Genomic DNA, 15,176 nt, shown 5'->3' with positions numbered 1-15,176 from the left:
CTGGCACAGAGTATACCCCAGGGGTCATCGCAGGTGACGGGGGCACACAGAGGGCAGATCTGCGGGAGGCACAGGAGTGTTCCGTGGAGATGTGGGAGCCCCCGGGGACAAGCTTCCCACTGGGCAAACTTCAGCGTGCTGCGGGGTAACTCATTGGTGGTAACAGAGCACGTCCTGGTTTCACAGCGTCTAACTTGAAGATGAAAGGCTGGGACTCCCTCTGAGCATTCTATGTGAGTATGGGAAGCAAGAGCCAAGACACTCACTGGAGAACTGAATTATACTTCCCTAGAAGGTGTATGTTGTTCAATCATTTTCCCTTACATAAAATCAAGTAAGCAAAAAAAGTGAAAAAGGGGATGCCTGGGTGGTTCAGTCCATGAAGCGTCTGCCCTCGGCTCAGGTTATGATCCTGGGGTTCTGGGATCGAGCCCTGGTTTGGGCTCCCTGCTCGGCGGGAAGCCTGCTTCTCCCTCTCCCACTCCCTCTGCTTGTGTTCCCTTTCTCTGTCTCTATCAAATAAATAAAATCTTAAAAAAACAAACAACAACAAAAAAACCCCAGAGAGACAAAACAGATTAGCTACGCTTCCCCTTGAACCGAGGAAGTTCTCAAAGAAAATCACATTGAAAAGTGTGAGTGAGTGGGGACCTGCTCACCGCCAGGGGGAAATGCTTTGTGTGCACACACCCAAGGATGGTGTCTGCTGGAGAGGTAGCAAGCCCAAGGACTGAAGGGGTCAGGGTCAGAGTGAAAGGCTTGCTGACTGAGCTCAGCTGGCTGCTGTGGTCCGTGGAATCCACGGCTTGTGCTACAGTAAAAAAATAAAGCAGGGTTTTCTACACATTGCCTGCCCACTGGAAAAGTTTGCATAATGGCATAACTTTCTTGGGAAAACATTTTCTAATTGCTCTATTTTACACTGACATTCATGTACTTGGTGATTTGGAAGGTTCTTAGAATACATTCGTTGCAAGTAAATGACAAATGGATTAACGTGACCATCTTGGGACATGATGCATTCACCATGTCCAGCTGGTGTTGAAAATGTTCCTCAGGCCCATTCTAAGGCACCTGAGTTATCAGAACGCTCATCTCTTCACCTCACAGCTCATTTTTAGCCCTAAACAGAATATAATGTGGTCTGATTAATGATGACTCATCATTAGTTCAAAGTCAGTTTGGGCTTTAAAACAAAAGGACTGACATCACTACGGATAATGGTAGCCATATGTATTCTGAAGCACTTCTAGGGCTGATGTAATATTTAGAAAGGCTGTGGGGGCATAACCAAGAGGGGAAGCCCCCCAGAAGCAGAGCTGAACGGAGCTCAGGAAAGAGACCTCGTGGGGGCGGGGAGGGCGCCTACTGAGCAGGCAGAAGGCTTTGGGTGCTTGGACCGTGCCAAAAGAGGAGCCAGTGCAGAATCTGCAAGAAAATAACTGTAAAGATGCGAACTTTTCCGAAGTGTTACCTACAAACCAACTCTCCTCTCTCCTCAATCTTACCTGATTTTTTTTCTTTTAGAGAGAGTGTGAGCGGAGGGGAGGGGCAGAGGGAGAGGGAGAGAGAGAGGAACCCAAGGAGACTCCCCGCTGAGCATGGAGCCTGACGCAGGGCTCAATCCCATGACCATGAGTTCATGACCCGAGCTGAAATCAAGAGTCGGATGCTCAAATGGCTGAGCCACCCTGGTGCCCTGACAGACTGTTTTTTAGAGAAAGAAATAACAGCTAAATTCCTATGCTTCATATGACTCCCTAAAAGTCTTTGTCCTAATTCTTAAATATACCTTATACATAAAGGGAAAGCTCATGTGTTACTCTTATCCATCGAGATCAATTTTTTGTCAAGATAGGCATGGTCAACACTTTGGATGATAAATGGAACACTGACAAAGAATCCAGTTCCCTGGTTTATGTTGTAAAACTAGATTCAGCATTTTTTTTTATTTTTAAAGTTTATTTATTTATTTGACAGAGAGCAAGAGAGAGACAGCGAGAGAGGGAACACAAGCAGGGGGAGGAGGAGAGGGAGAAGCAGACTCTCTGCTGAGCAGGAAGCCCAGTTCGGAGTTCCATCCCAGTTCGGCCCGAGCCGAAGGCAGACGCTTAATGACTGAGACCCCCAGGCGCCCCTGAACTTGGTGTTTTTAAAAGTGACTGAATTAATGTGCTATTGTAGTGCTCAGAGCAGCACAGTGCACACTCAAGAAAAATGTGCTGAATGAGATTTTGCCATTATTTATGCTTCTAGAGCCTTGAAAAGCACACTCTTTTAATACTTTTTTTTAAATTTTTTTTTTAATTTGTTTATTTTGAGAGACAGAGAGACAGAGTGAGAGAGAGCATGAGAGGGGAGGTCAGAGGGAGAAGCAGACTCCCCATGGAGCTGGGAGCCCGATGTGGGACTCGATCCCAGGGCTCTGGGATCATGACCTGAGCCGAAGGCAGTTGCTTAACCAACTGAGCCACCCAGGCGCCCTCTTTTAATACTTTTAATACTCAGCTTTTAATACTCTTTTTAATACTTTTAATAGCTTTTAATACTCAGCTGTATTGCCTATTTGAAACAATTCCTTTTTTCTAAGATTTTTTTTATTTATCTGACAGAGAGAGAGAGAGAGCAAAGTAGGCAGAGCGAGAAGCAGGCTCCCCACTGAGCAGGGAGCCTAACCTGGGACTTGATGCCAGGACCCCGGGATCATGACCCGAGGCCACTGCAGATGCTAACCCATCTGAGCCACCCAGGGGTCCCTCAATTTTAAGCAATTTCTATTCTAAATTAGACTGATGACTTTGGGAACAGGTCTGCTTGGAATACTGATGTTAGCAGGCTGGAGAGTACATGTATTTAGAAAGTAGTAGAGACAATTCTAGAATTTCAGCTTTTCTGAGACTGTGAAGAATCATGAAACTAAATTACTCTCTTTGGCCATTAAAGAAACACTGCAGATCCTAACTAAAGTCGAATTTGTCTACAATCAGGTAACACATCATAATTGACCCTGACTTCATAGATCCTACAAGCCTCTGCACACCACCACGAAAGAGTACTGATTTAACTAAATCTTGGTTTGATACAGAGGACTCAGGCATTTCAAAACGGGGAAATGAACAGTGTACTTGAGAAATAAAACTCAAATTTTTAATCTGCATTTGCTCGGAGACATGGCTACCCTCATGCACTGAGACAAGGACAGAGCCCCCATGCCGTCCAGACACACGAATCGATAGTGGCGTGCACACAACTCACCCTCACTGCCACTAGCGATGAAGTCTTCGTTATGGCCTCCGAAACATGAATGGATCGTATAAAACCCTTGTGTGACACCTTGATACTTTCTTACTAAAACTCTGTCTTGCAAGTCCCATAAATGAACTCCCTGTAGGCAAAAAAAAAATAGATACACTTATTCTTTCTCAAAAGAGTTTTACACTGTGAATATCCCTTTGCCTGATGGAACATTTTCAATTCCATTACACAAAATGACAATGTTCTGACACATTTAAGGTTGACTTTACAAACTTAAGGATCAAACACATAGGTGAAGTTTAAGAATTTGTAAAAATATTTATTTATATATGTATACACCCAAAATCATGTATTTTGAACTAAGCTAAATCTTTATAATTATAATAAACTTACCTGAGTTGCTACATTTAACAAAGCTAATCGGCCATTCTTGGAAATAGTAAAAGACATAATGGGATGATCTTCTTGTACTCTGTAACCAGAAAATAATCTGTCAAAAGCAACATACTAAGAATCAAGAACATTCAAATGACCAAAATATAAAATGTTCTAGCTTAAACACTGCAATTTTGTCTATAATGAGTATGACAAACTGTATTTCAATCAAGAAAAAAATTTTGAGTTAATAGTTACAAAGCACCACCCTACCACCAATCCATTTTAGGGTCAAGTTCAAACCAAAACATAACTCTTCTCAAATAGCGAGTTCCACTACACATTTTAATATAAATCAAATAGTTATTTAATGGATAAAAAAACAGTTACATGTTCCTATCTGTAAGGTCCTCAAAGTTGTACCCCCGGATCCGCTGGTGTGTGTCTGATGCCAGAACAGTCTTCCCGTCGCTCAAGCACCAAAGGCATTGCACTCTCACCCCTTCCCAGGAATCAAGGAGGTTCCCGTCTAAATCCTGAGGAGAAATTCACTATTAACCCCATTATGAAACAGTGCTCGGAAAGCAAAGAACCAAATGAATCTCAGCAGCATCTTTTAGTAATAAGTCTGTTTTTTCCTGCTCCACTTAACTGTTCCATAAAGTGGTTTTCATCATGAAAATGTGACTATAGGTCCAATTTCATTACAACAGTACCTTAGGGGGAGGGGGACAGAATCTCTGGGAGATCCATCTTCCCTTCAATAACCCACCAGGCACAAATAAATACAATACACACAGGGAAAGAAGAATCCCAAGTTCCAAGTGAAGGTCTCACTTCTACTGGGAAAGAATTCAAATGTTCCTTTAAAATGCACTATACCTGGATCTGTCCTCTACTATTCAGAAGTTGGGATATGGAAAAGATTACCATAACGTTAATTACAGCTTTATAGAACTCAGAAACTGTTAGGACATTTTAAAAACATTACCAAATTTGCAATGTGTTCTACAGATCAAAGCTCTAAGAGGCATCCCATTTCTGTTCCACAGATGGGGAAGCTGCCGAGTCCTGGGCCCTGATGGTGTCAACATCATAGGGGACAGTGGGATCAGCAGAGATACACAGGGTCATCCTGCAGCCAAGGATTCAAGAGTAAATGGCTTTGCTGCCGGAAAGTACAGCATGGGGACCAGCGGGACTGCGTATCTCAAAGTTGCTAAGAGAAGAAATCTTAAAAGTCCTCATCACAACTGTGTATGGGAACAGCTAATTTCTGTGGTGGTAATTTTCAATGCATATGAATATCAAATCATTATGTTCTATACCTGAAGCGAACACAATGCTATATGTCTATTATACCTACGTTAAAGGAAAAATAAATAATAAAATCCAAGTTGTATATTAGCCCGTGGATAGAAACTCCAGAAATAACTTTTTAAACTACTGGGAAAATCACAGATAGACCAATAAAGTGTATTGAGACAAATGGGGGAAGAAAAGAACTCAAGGCTCATAACCAGGCTTTGGGGACAGGACACGATGTTCCACGAGTCCCAGGGCCGGCTTATCAAGAGACCAGTGGTTTGCAGTGGCCACACGGAGGCCTCTATGATGTGTGATCTTTAGCTACACTGAATGATTTATGGGATTCATGATGTTGTTTAATCTTTAATCTTTTTTTTTTTTTTAACATTTTATTTATTTATTTGAGAGAAGAGAGAGACAGTGAGAGAGAGCATGAGCGAGGAGAAGGTCAGAGGGAGAAGCAGACTCCCCGTGGAGCTGGGAGCCCGATGCGGGACTCGATCCCGGGACTCCAGGATCATGACCTGAGCCGAAGGCAGTCGCTTAACCAACTGAGCCACCCAGGCGCCCAATCTTTGTTTAATCTTAAGACCACACGTGGAAGTGCTCACTGGCAGTGGGCCGGGCTGTGATGCGAGACACGGACACCAGATGGACGGCCATGGCAGAGTCTGCCTTGTCACAAGATTGGTCACTGAGTCCTTACTTTCATCACCCCATGAGCCCGAGATTAATGGGGCAGAAGTAATCAGAAGTTACTTCAAATAAAGACTGGAAGGTTCTCTGGTAGTGCTCATCACCACTTTTAGTCCTCACATATTTAAGACAGTCAACTCATGAAATTCAGCAGAGTTTGGATACAAAACCTAGAGCCTCAAAAGAAGTGCTAAATATTTTCAATCCTCTAACATTAGAAACTTATTTATGAGGACAAAATATTTAGTAAAATAATTTTTTAACATTTTACTAAACTTGAAGTCTAGACTTTGTATAAGCATTTAAAAATGGTTACAAAAAGAAAAAAACTGCAGAAAGTTCTACTGGACGGTGCTTATTAGAAAGATAGCTAAGTAGGTCTTTACACAATCTATTTCCTAAAAGATAGCGAGTCAAGTGCATTTTTTATTTCAACAAATGGAGCAGGCCGTGGACAGGGCAGGAGGTACTCACACACTGGTAGAACTGGCCGCGCTGACCTCCAGTTACGAAGCGTTTCCCATCTGGATTCCAAGCCACGCTCGTCAAACTGTCCTCATGAGACTGGCTCATTTTTGTCCTTAGCTCTCCCGTCTACAAAGAAATAAAACTATGGCTAAGACCTTCAAGATAGGCTTCTTTTTTTTTTCTTTTTTTAAAGATTTTATTTATTTTTTTGTCAGAGAGAGAGCCCAAGTAGGCAGAGTGGCAGAGGCAGAGAGAAAAGCAGGCTCCCTGCTGAGCAAGGAGCCCGATGTAGGACTCAATCCCAGGACCCCGGGATCATGGCCCGAGCTAAAGACAGCCGCCTAACCCACTGAGCCACCCAGGCGTCCCTCAAGATAGGCTTCTAAAGTGAATGTATAAAGAAAAAAAAAATAGTAACTGGGATATCAGGTTTGTTTGGTGTTCCTAACGAGAGAAATGAACTATTCTAACTGGACTTACAAAAAAACCAATCAACCAACCAATAAGACTGCAGTGCTCAGAGGAGGAAGAATCGGGAGCTCAACAATGCTCAGCACAGGTTACTCCAACAATAGATCTGATGACAGAACCTCTAATAAAACTCTCATTTTCAATTACATTTATAAATCAAATCATATTTTCTCATCAGCAGCTCAGCGCTACACGCTCTACTCCCTCCGAGATCCCCCTACTTGTCCATGTCCCAGACTGCCATTAGCAGCTCCTCAAGAACATGATGAATGGACAGAAAAACTTGGTCCTTGAACTAAGGCAAGGGTGCAGCAGTTCTCAATTATGTGAAATTTCGTATCTGAGATGCTGGAAAGGTAGTAGGGAAGATGGGAAGAGAGAAATGAAAATTATTTTTCTGATATCTAATTTCATCTCAACTAAAAGTACAGAAAAGAGGCTTCTGTACAGTTCAGCATAGCTGTTTTAAAGGATTCCCAAGTAAGAAAGACTATTTACTGGTTACAACCCGAAGATGCCCACCTGTTATTTTTTCTAAGTTACTGAACTTAGAAGGTAGACACATACCAATTAATCTAGTCTTTTTTTTTTTAACTTTTTTTTTAAGATTTTATTTATCTATTTGACAGAGAGAGATCACAAGCAGGCAGAGAGGCAGGCAGAGAGACAGGAGGAAGCAGGCTCCCTGCTGAGCAGAGAGCCCGATGCGGGGCTCGATCCCAGGACTCCGAGATCATGACCTGAGCCGAAGGCAGCGGCTTAACCCACCGAGCCACCCAGGCGCCCCAACCAATTAATCTAGTCTTGATTCCATTTTGTTCATGGATTAGAAACAGGCTGAGAGATAACAGCTGCCCTTGGCGTAATAAAAAGTACATGGGCATAATTTCCCTGTGAGAAATGGGTCATCAAAAGTTAAAAAAAAAAAAAAAAAAAAAAAAAGTGAAAACAAAGTGTATGATCAGAGAACAGGGGCAAGTACTAAAGCAAGGAGGGCATGAAAACAGAAAGCCAGAGGTCTCCCTTTACACTGGAAAAAAAAAATCAGCAATTTAAAAATCTTCCCCCATGCTGTTAATAGGTCTTGTCCATTTATCTTTTTTGGACTGCTGGATAGAAACAGTTAAAAGTTCAGAATCCCACGTACACATGCAGAGGCTGAATCTTCTGCATTTTGTGTTCACACACACGTTAACACACTAAGTGCTGAGGCAGAAACGGTCTTTTCTTCTGCTGTGCTGACGACAGTGGGTATATGAGGGAGTTGATCATGAGGAAACTACCTCATGATAGGAGGAACAATGTACAAACTGACTGAAAACCCAGTCTGTAAAGTAACGCACAAACAGTTCGGCTAGAACACCCTCTAACTGTCCAGAAACTCAGAACTGACTCACAGGAGGACTAGAGACACCATCAATTTCGAGTCTATTACTGGAGGATCAGGACTCCATACATCTTCTCTTGAGGGACAAACAAAAAGCTTTAATGGGAAAAACAACAACAACAACAACAACCCATTTTGTCTTTTAGGTCAGATTCATCCCAGTCTGTTCTACTAAGAGAAAGCAGTCTCCTCCTCTGGGCTTTGCTGCCCACCCCCCCGCCCCGAACCCAATCACAAACACCGATGACACGCTGGTTTGATAAAAATGGCCTAAAGGCATTTGGGGAACAACTGGGGATTTTTAACTACGAAACGAAAATTAGATATTAGAGAATGATACCTAACGTTCTTGAATAAGCTGTTATTTTCTAGAAGGTACATGCTTCAATATTTGGTATCAAACATCACATCTGTAATTTCCTTCCAAATATTTTGGACATGGATGTCTGTGTGTACACATCTACATGCGTGCATGCATGTGTGTACACAAAATATACAGAATGGTCATCGCAGAATCCGAGGTGGTGGGCAAGGGTCACCACTGTATTCTTCCACTTTTCTTAATATTCAATGACCTTCCTACTGAAAAGCTAGGGTTGAAACTAAGTAGTAAGTAAGCAGTAAGAAGACTGTGCTATGTAACAGCAGAGCAGGAATTACAGCGGATCACCCTCAGGGACATCTCAGTATTCGCTCTGTCCTCTGCACGCTTGTGCACAGTTTCAGCTCTACTCTCTCAGTACAAACCAAGTCACCTATCGGTCACCAAACTCACAGTCCTACCCTGTCAGTGCACACCAGTACCCTCAGACCACAGCCTGGACCATGCCCTCGCCTCGGGGCAGAAAAATGAAAAGAACAGCATCTAACCAGCCACCTTACAGAAAGAAGTTAAAAAAATTAAATCGGAATTATAAGGTCTTCAAAACATGGTACAAAAATAATGGAACTAAATGCTAATTTTTGTAAAACAACAACAACAAAGGGATCCTGGACGAAGGTCAAGTTTGGGTTTACAAACAGGAAGAGAGCCCTTACTAAAAGTACTGAAACATCATTACTTTTCCTAAACTAGATCAACATATAAAACAGTTAAGGAGAAAACAGTATGACCGCCACCAAAACGAGAGCTCTGGCTCCCTGCAGACGTTTGCACACTTGAAAGGTTAAGTTTCATATATAATCATCAAATTATGAGACCACCGTGAAAATCTGCTTGTAGAAAAAGTACCACAGTAAACAGTAGGAATTCCACAGCACAAGGCACAACATTCCTGAAAATACTCTTTTGTCCTTCTTTTAAATACTCTTATGCTCAGCATGACATTTGGGTTGCTAAGCGTGGACACCTGGGCTGTGTCACGTGAGACCCACTCTGGCTGCTGAGGTTGGGTGGCTGGCTGTGTTCTAGCGAGCATCAGGCTACAAGGAATGTGCGCAGGATGGGCCCGCTGAATGGGAAGGCTCAAGGACGGACGGAACGTGCTCACTTGGACATTCCAAAGCCACAGCTCAGAGCAGTCATCTGGGCCACAAGCAACAAGGTAGCTGTCGTCCGGACTCCACGCGATGTAAGAAACGCCGTAAGCATGTCCTTCTAAGGTTTTGAGCAGTTTTAGCAGGTGTGTATCCTAGGAGGGAAGGACATGACTTGGTTAGAGTCCCCAAAGTCCACAGTTTTCTGGCATCGGAACTGGAACAGCAGTAAGCATCTATTTGGACAGTATAATGGACTCTGAGGAGGTGCTCACAGATTCACCAACGTCCCCTCCCCGAAGGTCCGACTGCTTGTGTCATAAAGCCTCACTCACGCTGTGACATCTCGTGGATATCTACTCCACGCCAAGGCATGGTGTGCCAGATGGAACTCTAACGACGACACAGGCTTTATGCCCGTGAGGCTTCTGAGGAAACCAAAAGCACTAAGAGCGACCTCTTATTTCTGAAAACACTTGACTGAGATAAAACTTATGCACCACAGAATGCACCCTTCCAAGTACGCAATCCCATGACCTTGAGTATGTTCACAGAGTTATGCAGCCACCACTGCTATCCAAGCTGAGAACTTTCTTGTCGCCCCACAAAGCTCACACTTGTTAGCAGTTCCTTCCCGCCCCCGACACTCCCTTCTCCACAGACTTGCCCGTTCTGGACATTTCACCCACACGGGATCCTACAACGTGGGGCATTCTGTAACTGGCTTCTCTCACTCAGCAGAATGTTCCGGAGTTCATCCATGCTGGAGCGTGCATTATCTCCCTCCTTTCCATTGGTCGATAGTCCTTTTCATGGATCTACCCTCTTTTGTTCATCCATTCAGCAGCCGATGAGCATCTGGCCTGTCTCCAGCTTCAGCTACTATACACAATGCTGCTAGGACTGCACAGACTCTGGGCACACGTGCCAGAGCGGAGCCACAGGCTCTAGGTGTCGTGTTCTGAGGAACCGCCAACTGTCTCCCGAGTGGCCGCTACTAAGTTGCTCCTCGGAATGAGTGCTGGCCACCAACACTACTTCGGCCAGGTCTCCTAACCTGAAGGCGACGTGTCCCTCCCCTGCCCCACATGATAGGGACAGAGACAAGACCACCCTGGCAAGAGCTGTTGGCCTCTCAGTAGAATGGACACCTCTGCTTGAGGTTAAGGGGCTCAATTTCCCTGTAAGGGGTGAGCTGCTGAAGATTTTTAAGCTGGTGAATACACAACAAGGGTGTCTGGTTTTAGGAGGAGAACATGCATGATGATGTGGCAGATGAATCAGAATGAACAGATCAGGACACGGACACCCCAAAAGGGCTGACACGAGCCACTATGGTCACAAGAAACGAGGTCCCAAACTAACACAGTGTGGACTCCAAGAGGTCAGACCAGAATGTACTTGGGATGTAAAATACATATGACAGGATGAGACGAGAAATGTCCAAAGACCACCTGCAGGTTTCTGTTGTATGGGGCAAGGATGTGCACAGCAAACAGACCAAGAGGGACTTGGCTGGAGGTGGCTAAAAGTGACTGAGTTAAGTGTTAGACTTTGGTCAAAGACGGATTGAGACTGGTACCATGCCTGTGGAATTCTGATGGTGAGGACCCAGAAGCAGTTAAAAATGGGTCTGGGGGGCGCCTGGGTGGCTCAGTCAGTTGGGCATCTGACTTTGGCTCAGGACATGATCTCGGGGTCCTGGGACAGAGCGCTCAGTTGGGTTCTGTACTCAAGAGGGGGCGTCCACTTTTCCCGCTGCCTCTGGCCCCCTTCCCCACTCATACCTCTTTCTTCCTCAAATACAATCTTAGAAAGGGGGGGGGGGAGGGGAAAATGGGTCTGGAACTCCTCTGATAAAGCTAGGTTGGGAATTTATTTTGTCAGAAATGTCACTAACAAGTGGATGTGTTTAATATACCGACCCTATGTTTATCATTTATTCTATCACCTAGTCCAGACCACCATGTCTGATAAAAACTAGCTAACAGGGGCGCCTGGGTGGCTCAGTGGGTTAAGCCACTGCCTTCGGCTCAGGTCATGATCTCAGAGTCCTGGGATCGAGTCCCGCATCGGGCTCTCTGCTCAGCAGGGAGCCTGCTTCCTCCTGTCTCTCTGCCTGCCTCTCTGCCTGCTTGTGATCTCTCTCTGTCAAATAAATAAATAAAATCTTAAAAAAAAAAAAAAAAACAAAACTAGCTAACACCGCCACTGCTTCTGACCCCTCGCCAGGAGAAGGCAAACAGGGCAGGGGTTTGTGCGAGAGTGTGGTACCACTGGTCAGAGAGGCTGCCATCACTGAGCAGGATGCCTGGGCTTTGGGACGGACTCAGTCACAGTGGTGCTTCGGACCCACACAGTCTCTTTTAAACTGATGATAAACGACTTGAGAAGTATTTAACTAAAACACTAATTCAGCACATTAATATAATCCTGTAAAAAACTAAAGCTGAAAATAAATGGGGATATGAATGCTAGATCTTCACAAGTACAGTGTCTCTACACTAACCTGTGTCAAGTGGAAATACCATGTTCATGGAATCCACTTAACTGTGCTCAGATTTTGGGTCAGAGAATGGGCAAAATGTTTTTTGGGGGCAAAGGTAAAAAAACCTGTTAAAAGAAACCAGGTTTTGGGATCACATCACCTCAAATCTTTTTTTCTTCTTTAAAGAGGCGTGGGACCCAACTCGGGGCTCGATCCCATGACCCTGAGATCATGACCTGAGCCGAGGTCGAGAGTCAGATGCTTAACCAATTGAGCCACCGGATGTATCCATCACCTCAAATCTTAATGTCCTTCTCCATGTATTGCTTTTCATCCATTAAAACACACACACAAAACACACATACTCAAAAAGATCACCAATTTTCTTACAAGTTTTTCAAACAGTATTTGACATAATAAAATACTATCATACTAAACTCTCAAAATCCATGGCATCTCAGATTGGAGTGAAAGCATTAACTCTACGTTTCCCAAGCTAATCTGGCCACAAAAGCCCTTTACTCCTAACACCTACTCTGACAAAGGCACTCTGGTCTAAACTCCTTAGCCAAATGCACCAGATCCTCCTAGACTGGTGGCCTCCAACTCTGCTAACCTCACCTCCTACTCCACACTGTAACCCCAAGACTGCCCAAATGCCAGCCACGTTTTCCTTTCCCATGTCCTGCAGGGGACAGTACTAACTGGTTTGCCTTGGTAATAGCTGACTCCTTCTGCTAGGACTCACTTGTCTTACTTTCCAGTTCCAGTGGGTTTCTCCTTTGAGCCCCTGTAGCACCCATCACAGAACAGTTACTCTGTAATTGTCACGAACTTGTGGTAAAGTCTCACGTAAGCTTGCACTCAACAAATATGTGCTAAGTGAAGGGCATGGTTATACACCGCTGCCAAAAGAAATCGTAATAAAGCACAGTTTAGTATGCTTTCTGTTCAGACATCTTGCAAATAATTGCTGAAATACAACTCCTCAGCACAGTGTTCAGAGGCCACAACTAGATCCACACTGTTTTTCCAGTCTGATTTCCCACTCTGTGCCTTACTCATCTTATCCTCTTATCTGACAGTGGGGGAGGGCAAGGTCCCTCCCTTCCCAGAATGCCCTCTCCTCTCCCCACCTGTGTTGTGCCTATCAAGGCTCAGACCAGGTGCTCTCACCTGGGCAGCATTCTGCACTTTCACAACACTCTGCACATCCTGTGTGAAACGTACTTCAGGGTGTAAATTACTTCCTTTCTACATCGTGTGTTCCTTTCCCAGATGTTACTCTGCAGCCTACAAGCAGTCACTTAGGGAAGAGGCAGGGAGCCTTGAACTTAAATGTGAAGACAAATGCACATCTCTATTTTCACTAACCACAGGCTGAAATTCAGTATTTCAGTCCTGAATGAAGGCAATCGACAAGGTGGCAGCAGGTGAGACACAGGTGCATCAGCCTTCTGTATATCAGGGGACTGTTAATAAAGGAAGTCTCCAGTGTTTTCATACAGTATCACAGCTATTGCATCTATCTCAAAATCTTTATGCTCATCACTACTGCAAAATTTGATGGTGGTTAGAGGTCTTGCTAGAACTTGCTGTTTAATGTGTTCATAAAAAAGCAACATGGGGGGGTGCCTGGGTGGCTCAGTCAGTTCAGTGTCTGTCTTTGGGTCAGGTCATGTTCCCAGGGTCCTGGGATCGAGTCCTGCGTCAGGCTCCCTGCTCAGTGGGGAGTATTCCTTTCCCTCTATACCGCCCCCTCTGCTCATGTTCTCTCTGTTAAGTAAAAAAATAAAATCTTAAAAAAAAAAAAAAAGCAACATAATTGTTATACTGGATTTTTTTTTACTATTTAATAACTATATTTCAATAATTGGGTTTCCTAGATAATTAATATCATCCCACGTGGGTTTACTATATGTTTTGATTTAAGCATTTAACAACATTACTCTGGGGGGGTTGTCCCTAGAGCCATCAGAGTGTCAGAGTACTACATGGTACAAGGAAAGAACGCCTGCTTCATGGCAAAGAATAGGTCTTATTACCTTTCATCATTCATAGGATATTACAGATACACAAAAATTGAGGTATGCTCTCAACTCGATTTGTTTTTTAAAGGAAACGCTATACCCAGTGTAGGGGCTTGAATTCACAACCCAGAGATTGAGAATTAAATGCTCTACTGACTGAGCCAGCTAGGCACCTTTGATTCCTTTTTATTTAAAGATTTTATCTGTCAGAGAGCACAGAGAGCAGCAAAGGGAGAGGGAGAAGCAGGCTCCCTGCTCAGCAGGGACAGGACTCTGTCGTGGGACCATGAGATCATAACCTGAGTCAAAGGCAGATGCTTAACCAACCGAGCCACCCAGGTGCCCTGCACCTGCCCCCTAACCATTCTTTTTAAAAAATATTTCCTTCTATGGCCCTGTTTTGTCTATTTTTTTTTTTTTAATGTATAAGTCCACGACTTTATTTGGGACAAATATTATACTCTAATTAAAAAAAAAATTTTTTTTGGAAGATTTTATTTATTTGACAGAGAGAGAGAGATGACAAGTAGGCAGAGACAGTGGGGGAAGCAGGCTCCTTGCTGAGCAGAGAGCCCGATGTGGGGCTTGATCCCAGGGCTTGATTGAGATCATGACCTAAGCTGAAGGCAGAGGCTTAACCCACTGAGCCACCCAGGCTCCCGTAATTCTAAATTTTAAAAATAAGATTACTTAGTTATGATTTAAACCAAATATTTCTCCTCAACTTATTTAGAGGCATGTACTTCTTTTGATAGGTCAATAAATGTCCCACTGGCTAAAAGAAACAGAAATACTTTTTTCTACAAATCTGTAAGTCATCTTGTTATAAACAATGACAAAAATCTGATTTTAGAGAGAACTCAGAATTTTAAATCCAAAATACAGTATTTTTTGTACATAAGGTGGAGGGGGTGTTTAACAGAAGTTCCACAAATCACACAAGACAGGGTCGCCTGGGTGGCTCAGTGGGTTAAAGCCTCTGCCTTTGGCTCAGGTCATGATCCCAGGGTCCTGGGATCGAACCCCGCATCGGGCTCTCTGCTCGGCAGGGAGCCTGCTTCCCCCTCTCTCTCTGCCTGCCTCTCTGCCTACTTGTGATCTCTGTGAAATTTAAAAAAAAAAAAAAAAAATTACACAAGACAATGAAAGATTTCAGAAGGCAAACAGTAATGAGTCCTTCCGACCTTGTAACAGAATGGTAAATTGAGTATTAAAGGTACAA

General features: G+C 43.8%; 1 protein-coding gene across 4 annotated transcripts in view; it reads right to left on the bottom strand.

Moving 5' to 3' along the window:
* WDR26 (WD repeat domain 26) overlaps positions 1 to 15,176 on the bottom strand; it is a 43,986-nt gene that overhangs the window by 7,686 nt on the left and 21,124 nt on the right. For all 4 annotated transcript variants that reach the window (XM_047705723.1, XM_047705725.1, XM_047705721.1 and 1 more), the window contains exons 8-12: positions 9,451 to 9,591; positions 6,109 to 6,228; positions 4,021 to 4,166; positions 3,649 to 3,727; positions 3,256 to 3,385 (exon numbers count right to left, since the gene is read on the bottom strand). In XM_047705723.1, coding sequence (XP_047561679.1) covers positions 3,256 to 3,385; positions 3,649 to 3,727; positions 4,021 to 4,166; positions 6,109 to 6,228; positions 9,451 to 9,591 — 616 coding nt within the window. The remainder of the gene's footprint in view (positions 1 to 3,255; positions 3,386 to 3,648; positions 3,728 to 4,020; positions 4,167 to 6,108; positions 6,229 to 9,450; positions 9,592 to 15,176) is intronic.

Source organism: Lutra lutra, chromosome 15 (genome assembly GCF_902655055.1).
Source record: "Lutra lutra chromosome 15, mLutLut1.2, whole genome shotgun sequence".
NCBI classification, from domain to species: domain Eukaryota; kingdom Metazoa; phylum Chordata; class Mammalia; order Carnivora; family Mustelidae; genus Lutra; species Lutra lutra.
Note: the sequence above shows the minus strand (reverse complement) of the source record. Positions and strands in the feature narration are given on the sequence as shown.